Raw genomic sequence first — 10,379 nt, forward strand, 5'->3', positions numbered from 1 at the left:
GCTGAGCAGCCGCAGAAAGTGCCCATCGAGACCAAGAGTCGCGGCGACAAGGGATTTTGGGAAGGATGGTAAGGGGGGCAAAATTTTTATTTGTAATTAACTAAAACTTTAATTAGCGGTAAATATTAATCTTAAGCTCGATCTTCTATAACCTTTGTGTTGCAGTTGTGCTGCTTTGTGCTGCTGCTGCGTCCTGGAAACTTGCTTCTGAAGAGGACTGACGGTAGAGAGAGAGATCTGTGTTTGTGCTAGAGATCGAGCTGTCGGGTCATTTATTTCCTATTGTGTAATTAGGATTAATTAAGAAGGCTTTTAACTGTCTCATTGTTTGATTATATTTCGAATTAGCTTTATTCGTGTGTAAAGTACTGAATCCTTTGTGTTCCCTTGTGCTAATTGTTGGATTGCTTCTTTATATAACTTTGGATCTTGATTGTAATCCTTTTCTAATATATATATATATAATTAACACCACGTCTTAAATTGTCATACTAATTTTCATTCTCGCTCGCCTAAAGTGGTTGTGGAAATGGTTGGATAATGCAACTGTTGTGTAAAAACTTTGTATATATCGAGGAAATATTACAATGATGTTGGCATTTTTCATCTCCATAATTCAACAAAGGTATCTAGTTTTTTGGAGGATTATCGTTAAACATGCTGATATTATCCTTTTGAAAACAAGGGTAGTGCTTAGTGATGGTGAGAAAACTTTATTTTGGCAAGCTACTGGAGAGTTGGTTTTCCAATATCTTGAGCTCATTCAGAGAGTTTGAGCTTGTACTGCTTCCTTAGGCAAGGATCTTAGAGTGTGGACTTGAAGAATCAAGAGGAGTTTCGTCTGCAAGATCCTTGGATCTTTCTTTAGCTGATGGTTAATTTGTGGGCGATTGAAGTCCCTTTGAAGGTTAGAATTATGATATGGCTGGCCTTAACTGGGAAACTTAATTAACACCAACCAAAGATAAGATTACTTATGAAGAATATCCGAGTCGATCCTAATTGTATTCTGTGTGGGATGGAGAGCGGAACGCATCGCGTGCTACAGATTTCATGTTCAAGGGATCCCTGACAATCTTATGGATTTTTGGCTTCATTGGAAGCAACTTATAAGTTGAAGGGACAAAACCAAAAAAGAATGGGATGTTAACAATGTTAGTGCTTTACTTTGGTGTAGTTGGGAGGAGAGAGAGTTGCTTGGAAGAAACGAGAATTTTCTTACGCAAGCACACACATTCTCTTGATGAGCTTTGCTATAGGGACCCAAAATATTGGACCAATAGGGGGGACAAGTGAGGTGTCATCTTCCTATTAGATAATAAGTTGGTCATCATTAATGATGGTCAACTCATTATCCAATAGGAGGGGGACACCTCACTTGTCCCCTCTATTGGTCCCATATTTTGGGTCCTTGAAGAATTTTTCTCTTGATACTTGGAAGAAAGTTGCTTAGGGCCTTAGGGGTTGTTTGGTGGTTGTTGGTAAAGTTGTGTATTTATGACACAATTTGGAATGTTGTTGTCCACCGCATCAATTTTACTGAGCAACTTTTCTTTGTTTGTTTTTTATTCCATTGGAATCATAACCCGTTTGAATCGGGTATTTTGAAGGGGAATGGAGGGGGAAGCTGTCAATTTGTCAGTTTTTTGATAGATTTCCCCCAAAATCGCCTCTATACCCCAAAATCACCTCTTATAGAGGCGATTTTGGGGGAAAGCTGCCAAAAAGCTGACAAATTGTCAGCTTTCCACCTTTCTCCTTCAAAATACCCGATCCAGGAAACCCTGCCAAAAAGCTGACAAATTGTCAGCTTTCCACCTTTCTCCTTCAAAATACCCGATCCAAACAGCCCCTAAATTGCTTGTTTAGTTTGCAAAATGTAATTTTAATTGCTTGTTTGGAAAGTATAAAAAATGGTTATTGTGTGGTCCCTACTCAAATAATTCCATTGGCCTAGCCACCTCACTTCTGACACATATGTCAGCTTTCCTTCAAAATCAGATGATTTTGAAGGGATTTATGAATCCATGCCACATCAGCATAGTAAATTACTTTACACTATTTTCACAAGTACAAACAAACAATTGAAAAGGAGGAAAGCTGACATTGAGACCCACTTTTTTACATTTTTCATCCTTTTATATAGTAAAAACTTACAACCAAACAGCCCCTTACTTTGCCTCAGTGAACACATAGTTCATTTAAAAACTAATTCACACTTCTTTCCAACTAAGCCCTTTCATTTCTCTATACCCTCTTCGGCACTCCAAAGTGGAGAATGTGCTGTTGTTAAGAATTTGACGTGCAGCTCAGCCACGTGTCCTATGTTATTCTCCATGTTTTATGGTTTGCCGTTGTGAGACATTCCATCTCATGCTACAAAATAATCAGCTGACTAGTTGTGATTGAATATCATTTTCAGCTGGTTTTGGTCTGGACTGACATAGAGCCAAAATCAAGGGGGCGCGGAGGCAACTCAAAGAGGGCGGTGCGCCGGTGTCCCTTGCCGGTACCCTCTAGCAACACAATTCCTAAGTATATGGATCCAATGGTGAACCCAGTAAAAACTTAAGCAATGGGCAGTGACTAGGGGTGCCAAACAGTATCCGTATCCGAGGAAATATCCGTAACCGTATCCGTTAGGATACGAATATGGTTACTCAAATCTATAATCGATAGGATATGGTTACGGATATGGTTACGGATATGGTTTTGTGGTGAAATATCTGTATCTGTATCCGAAAATATCCGAATACATATTGGTCATACTCTTACGATAGTTTCGAGTCTTAGATTATGAATTTGTGATTAGTTTTGATGATCAAGATGTCTAATCTTAGCTTTTCAATCATAATGAACATATTAACGAATTCTTTTTGTATCACATGACTAGGTTTTTCTGAAAAGTATCTAGTTTTTTAATATCCTTTTTGTATTCGCATGCATATCCGTTTATATATCCGTAACCATATCCGATTTTGGCGGATATGGATATGAATTTTTCTTACTGACGTATATCTGTATCCATATCCGTATCTGAGATAGGTAAGCGGATATGGATATGATAAGTGTCATATCCGAGTCGTATCCGCTCCGTTAACACCCCTAGCAGTGACCAATTTGTGATTTATTCTTGACGGGCCAAATCTAAAATGTCCCAAACTCAAAATCCCATTAAATTTTAGCAACTTTAGCATCGTTTAGAAAAGAAAAAAAAATGGACAAATAAATGGGTGTGGGTGCCACTTGAGCTTGGTGAGAAGAACCGTCCACTAAAATCGAATGGAAGCCAAGGGATAAATGACAATTAAGTAACTTATATTAAAAATAATGCATTTTGTGGTATTTCCGAATCCCAATGGGATTTGGATCCTCTCCACTACAAAAAAGTAGTGGAGAAACCACTACTTTTAATCTCAAACGCTGATTATTTAGTAGGCGGTTATGATACAATCTAAATCTAACACTTATCATACCCCTGTGTATTGCACTCATTCCTAATTTGCACTAAAAAAAATCATAACCATTAACTAGATAATCAATGGCTGTGATTATGTAGTGGTCCCTCCACTATTTTTTTTGTAGCGGAGAGGATCCGAATCCTTTCCAATGAGACTACAATACAACGATTTGAAAATACAAAGACATGTGGCGGTCAGTTGTAATTTTACTTAGTTAAATATATCTTTTGTATCTCATAAAAATTCTTAGTAAAATATACCTTTTGTATCTCATAAAAATTCTTGACATTTTGAACGTGAGAGAAAAATTATCGTGGCACTACTATTATGAATCCCTAACTTCGCCATTGGCCAAAGCAGTCATGTAAACGTTCATCAGAGGTTGATCGAGTCCTTTATTTAGCTAGGTCAAAGCCCAAGATAAGATAATTAAGTTTATTTTTAAAAATATAGATCTTATGTTTTAATTAATTCATGTCGTTCCAAGGAATCGAATCAGCTCCAGATTGTTTTGACCTTGGGTCATATGTTTGAATGTTTTTGCTGTGAACATTGGATGCTACACGATGCAAGAGTTTTAAATTTGGATTGATATACGATTATAGGGTTTGATTAAACTGGATCCTCGTGCTCTCTGAGTCAAACCGTGGAATATTAATCATTCGGCGTACAGTTATATGGTCCCATAAAATATATGCACACAAGAAATTGTAAACATTTTATAAAATGAAAGAGAAATTGACATGAACATTGCAAAATACTAGTTTGTATAAGGATGTACTCACAAATCAATAAAAGATGGAGAAATAAAATTTTCGATGGATATATTTAAAAATGACAGAAAACCATCAATGATATTATAGTTATATTAAGCTAACACTAATCCCATAAGAGTTAAATTTTAGTACCAAAAAAAAAGAAATATAAAAATAGTTGATTATGGATGTCCTCATACAAGAAGAATCAACTTGAATCTTATTTGAAAATACTTATTACTAGTGTGCGCCCGTGCGAAGCACGATCTTTCCTATTTTTTATCACTACAGTAATCCTGGTTTTTTATTGCTACAGTTTTTTAAAATGCTACAGTGATTTTCCTTTAAAATGTTGCAGTAATATTTCTTTAAAAAATGCTACAGCTTCCACCTCTACTGCAATGGAATTTAAAAAAAAAATGATACATTAATTTTTAAATAATGTTACAATCTCATGCCTATGCTACAGTAATATTCCTTTGAAAAATGCTGCTGTAAATTAATGTAGTATTTACTGCAGCATGAATAGTGATTCTTGGATCCTCCCATTATTGTAGAGGAATAAATGTAAATTAGGAAACTGCTAATTGCTTATCTCAAGTTGTGAGTAGTATAGTTTGAGTATAATTCATGTGTGCGGTGAAACAAAGTAAAATACACGTTGAGAATAATTGTTTTATTGAATCTGCGTAGTATATAAATGATATTCGACTTGTTCGGACATTAGCATCAAAAGTTAAGACCATGACAAGTCAAAGGAAGAGCAGGGTTTGGGTCAGGCCAGAGCAATGCACAAACTGTGCCTTGTTACTTTAAACTACAAAACAACCAAGCTGTTCCTAAAAACTCTTTTTCTCTCTCTTAATTTTCCCATTTAAGTACTAAACAATATCCCCCATCTTCAATGATTTTTTTTTTCTTTTACTATATTTCCTTTTCCCTTCTAGAGAATCTATGCCCTGTTATTCCAGAAGGCTATTTTGCGGATTAATCCCATCATTTTAGCTTAATAATCAAGGAAAAACCAACTGCCTGCAGAGTTGCACGAAAATGAAAAAGAAGAGAGAAGGGGAAATATCTGTTGATCTACCAGAGTTAAAATTATATTAAATTGTTCATATCTATATTTCATATGGATACTTTTATTCTTTTGTTCTTCTTCTAGAAGTTCTTTGTTTTCTCAACATTAAGAAACTATTCAGTCTTTGGAGCTGCTCCTCTCGTTTTCTCAAGAGAGATGTTTTATTTGAAAACGGAGATTGAAAGATTTTGAAGGGGCTTCACTGAGTTATATATGGATGCTCTATATGTTATCTTCCAGATATGATTTATTTCGGACATTTATATACGAATACAAAATAATTGAAGACACGTGAAAAATTAAAGATGGGATTGCCTTCAAAGAGTTTGGTTCAAAAGTAACAAATTAATGCATGACGTGCTCATCCATCTGAACTAGAGATGTCAAATGGATGGTTTTGGTTGGGTCTTGGTTGGGTCATGAATGGGTAAGCATATTTATGACCACTTGACCATTTATGAATTTAGCATTTACTAAATGGGTCACTTCTCAACCACTTATTTACTAAATGGGTGGTTTATGGGTGACCCAATAACTCATTTAGTTATGATTATGATGCTTTTATATATATGTAAGTTTTAAGGATCTACTTGCAAACTTTTAAGGGTTTTTGGCAAACTTTCAAGGGAATTTTCTGCAAACTTTCAGGGGGTTTTTTGCAAACTTTCAAGGGGTTTTTTGCAAACTTTTAGGGGATTTTTTACAAACTTTTAGGGGGTTTTTGTAAACTTTTAGGGGGTTTTTTGCAAACTTTTAGGGGGGTTTTTTGCAAACTTTTAGTGAGTTTTCTGCAAACTTTCAGGGGATTTTCTACAAACTTTCAGGGGGGTTTTGTAAACTTTTAGGGGGTTTTTTGCAAACTTTCAGGGGTTTTCTGTGAACTTTCAGAGGGTTTTCTGCAAACTTTTAGGGGGTTTTTTGTAAACTTTTAGGGGGTTTTCTGTAAACTTTCAGGGGATTTTCTGCAAACTTTCAGGGGTCTTTCTGTAAACTTTCAGAGGTTTTTCTGCAAACTTTCAGGGAGTTTTCTATAAACTTTTAGGGATTTTCTGTAAACTTTCAGGGGGTTTTCTGTAAACTTTTAGGTGGTTTTCTGTAAACTTTCAGGGGGGTTTCTGTAAACTTTCAGGGAGGTTTTTGTAAACTTTTAGGGGGTTTCTACAAACTTTCAGGGGGTTTTCTATAAAAACTTCTTTCTCAATTGAATCGACTACTTGGGAAAATTAGGACAGAATTGTGAGCAAAAGAAGCAAATGATGACGGGGCTGAGCAAAAGAAGAGATAGACTCGTAACAAGTCTAGTCTACTGCCTGCTCGGTTATTTAAAAAAAGCCCTTACTTTGGTTATGTGTCAACATTTTCAGAATACCGGAGTACCCTCAACATTTAATTCAGTTCTTCTTCATCTTAGGGTCAAATTAGGACAGAGCAAAGAAATGACAAAATATCTTTAGAAAACCCCACCTTGCACGGTTTACAAAACCACACTACCAAACAGCTCTATTTGATAAAAACATCCTAACTAAATTTGGCTCTAAAAATCCACGCACCACACATTCCATAAAAAAAATCCTAACTAAATCTTTTTGCCGTCTAAATTTGTCAACAAAATGTGGTAAAAATATCACGTCCCAATCCGAGGATCTTAAAAATCCTGCACCTCCTTAGCCTTGCGTGAACTGCTTTGAGAGAGATGGTGTTTTTCTTTCCTTTGTTCAAAATCCATGAGCTATGAGCGTAATTGTTCATTTCTTCATATTTGTTGTTGGTTAAAGTCTATTATTTTTTTCCATGTTTGTTCTTAATTACAGAGTGCCCCTAAGTAATTCTCCTTGAATTTTTTTTTATCACGCCGAATAACAATACACCTATCTTTCTCTCCTGTTTCTCGCGCAATAGACGCAAGTTTTACAAATTACACTTGGCCGCACACGCATATATCTCCTGCCGACGAAGAATTATGAGCGCCTATTTTTTATATTTATATATCCTTGAGGGTGTTTTTTACAATTTTTAAAAGTTTGAGGGTGTTACTTATAAATTTGATATTTATAGGGGACTACCGAATTTTTTTAGATTTCATGTGTCATTTGCAAGTTTAGAAAATTCTAAGATTGTTTTGTAGTTTTGAACTCTTGAGGGTGTTTTTTATAAATTTTAAACTTTAATGGTGCTTTTTGTAAATTATAAATTTACAGGGGGCTGCTAGTAATTTTTAGATTTCATGTGTCATTGGTAGGTTTTGAAATTTCAGGATGGTTTTGTAATTCTAAACTATGGAGGGTGTTTTTCTAAAAATTTAAGACTTTGAGGGTGTTAATTGCAAATTTTAAATTTATAGGGGACTATTAAAATTTTTTAGATTTCATATGTCATTTGCAAGTTTAGAAAACTCTAAGATTGTTTGGTAATTTTGAAGTCTTGAGGGTGTTTTTCTCATTTTCTACAACTTTTAAGAGTATTTTTTGCAAATTATAAAATTTCAGGGGGGCTGTTGGTAATTTTTGAATTTTATGTGTCATCTGTGAGGTTAGAAAATTTTGATAGTTTTTTATAATTTTTAACTCTTGAGGGCGTTTTTATAATATTTTAAACTTTGAGGGTGGTTTTTACAAATCTCAAAAATTTAAGAGGTTGTTAGTCATTTTAAATATTTTCTATAATTTTTAATTTTTAAAAATAAGTTTTGTAATTGTTGAAGCGTTGATGGTGTTTTTAAAACAATATCCATCTAAACGGGCAAATAGGTGGGTAATAACCCGCCCATTAATGACCCATTTATCTTTAATAGAAACTATACTCACCCATTTATGGCCCATTTAACTAAATGAGTGGGTTTGAATGGTTCATTTGGCGGGTGGTATACTCACCCATTTATGGCCCATTTAACTAAATGAGTGGGTTTGAATGGTTCATTTGGCGGGTGGGTATGGGTGGACAATTGGTTTTGGGTCCATTTTGTGATCCCTAATCTGAACTACTGCCTTGCTGCTCTGAAACTATATCGTAATTGTTTACTGAGTGTCTGAGTTATGCATTATGAATTCATAAAATATGTGACCAATGGAGGGGACAAGTGAGGTGTCTCCCTCCTATTGGATAATGAGTTGGCCATCATTAATGATGACCAACTCATTATCCAATAGGAGGAAGACACCTCACTTGTCCCTTCTATTGGTCTCATATTTTGGGTCCTTGAGGAATTTTTCTTCATAAAATCGTCGTCAACAAACAGTGCAATGAATATGCTATCATTTACGTTTGGAATAAGTTCATAATTCTCTAATATAATAGACATAAAATTTCCATCTTGCCATGGTCCACCAAAACACTGCAGATGAGCGCATCTTTGAATTCCCATATCCAACGGTGTCCACGGGTAGCCGCCTCAGGCTTTGCAACACCCATTTCATGCTCGTGCTAGAATGCGATGTCGTAAGTTTTCCTACGGCAACGCTTTGAAATTCATTAGGTCACAACTTGTAGCCCTCTATATTGACCCAAACCTTGATGCCGGCGTCAACATGGAAAATTCCTTGGTGCGCTTAATTCTCTCTTAAAGCGTGTGTGTCTTTCGCTGAACAACCTCTATATAAACCTCACTTCTTCATCGTGCAAAACATCTCCAAGCGCATTCAATCAATACTCGAATTCTGTGGCACCAAAATGAGTTCCTACAATCAGCAACAAGCTCCCACTGCCGGTAATTTATTGCTCTTATTCTGTAACTTCTACGTTTACGTTTTTTTCTCTTCTTTGGTTAACTTGTTTTGATGGTGAGATTGTTTATATTGTTATATATGTAGAGACAAACTCGTACCCTCCGCAGGGACAGGCCTTTCCCGGTTACGTTGCACCTCCACCTCTAGGATATCCTGTTAAAGATGGGGCTGTAAGTTCCCAGCAGGTTCCAGTTCAGACCAAGAGCCGTGGCGATGATGATGATGGCTTTTTGAAAGGATGGTAAGGTTTTAGCACGAAAAATAAAAACTAGGATCTTAAAGATTGATACAGAGTCTATAAATTTTTGTAGACAGGATAAAAATTTCTCTAGATTTAAAAAATTGTTAATGTAGAACTGATATATATATAGTATTATATATATATATTATATATATATATGATATGATATAATATTAATATATAGAAGAGAGGAGAGAGAGAGAGAAACTTATGCTCAACATTAAAGTCGGACCATTCGCACGCAAACGTTTCTGATCCATTGATGAAAAAGTTTTCTTCATATGAATGCACGCGATCTCTAGGATTGTCAATGGATAGAAACTTCTGATTGATGTCCACTTAAATTGACATAAAGTCCTCTCTCTCTTCTCTCAATCTCTTCTCATTCTCATGCTCTCTCTCTCTCTATATATATATATGATTTAGTATATATATATATTATATATATATATTATATAATATATATATATATGATATTTATAATATATACATAATTCAACGTTAAAATATAAGAAAAAGATTTCGTGACTCGGAAGTACATTAAATAACTTCTTTGAACAAGGATATTAGTTTAAATAGGTTATAAATCAAGTCATAAAAATCTGCCAGGACAATGAAACCTCAATTACTGCATAATTTTGAGTATGTAATGCTTGCTTAAAATTCAATATAATGAGAAAGGGATGCGGTTTTAAACCTTTTCTTTTTCAAAAAAAATCCTGTTCCTAACTTAAGCGTCAAGTGCTATTGATGATGCTGGCTAATTGTTAAGTTATTTCTTAAGGTTCGGTAATATCAAATGCAATTGATAATTTTGGCTAATTGTCAAAGTTATTTCTGATGTTTCAGTTGTGCTGCCCTGTGTTGCTGCTGCGTCCTGGATACATGCTTTTGAGCAGGAGACCGTGACAAAGCTTTATTTATGCTGAATATTTATATTAGCATCGTAATGGGATTATACTTTTCTTCTGGTTCTGCTTGTACTATTGTATGAATTTTCAATTTGTAATGGAGTTTGCAATAAATTGATCATGTGTTCTCTATGGAGAATATTGTTGCTTAATTAAACGCCCCCTGTTATTGTTGAGAAGTCAATTTTATGAAGAAAAAAAGAAATTT

At 35.1% G+C, this 10,379-nt stretch overlaps 1 protein-coding gene and 1 long non-coding RNA gene across 2 annotated transcripts; both read left to right on the forward strand.

Moving 5' to 3' along the window:
- On the forward strand, positions 1 to 474 carry LOC109832145. Its single transcript, XR_002244646.1, has 2 exons — positions 1 to 68; positions 166 to 474. It is a non-coding gene; the product is annotated as an uncharacterized LOC109832145 (long non-coding RNA).
- Positions 8,862 to 10,328, forward strand: LOC109832146 (cysteine-rich and transmembrane domain-containing protein B-like). Its single transcript, XM_020399584.1, has 3 exons — positions 8,862 to 9,000; positions 9,104 to 9,260; positions 10,110 to 10,328. Exons 1-3 carry the CDS (start codon positions 8,964 to 8,966, stop codon positions 10,153 to 10,155), a joined length of 240 nt encoding a protein of 79 aa, XP_020255173.1. The 5' UTR covers positions 8,862 to 8,963; the 3' UTR covers positions 10,156 to 10,328.

Source organism: Asparagus officinalis, chromosome 3, assembly GCF_001876935.1.
Source record: "Asparagus officinalis chromosome 3, Aspof.V1, whole genome shotgun sequence".
In the NCBI taxonomy this organism is placed as follows: domain Eukaryota; kingdom Viridiplantae; phylum Streptophyta; class Magnoliopsida; order Asparagales; family Asparagaceae; genus Asparagus; species Asparagus officinalis.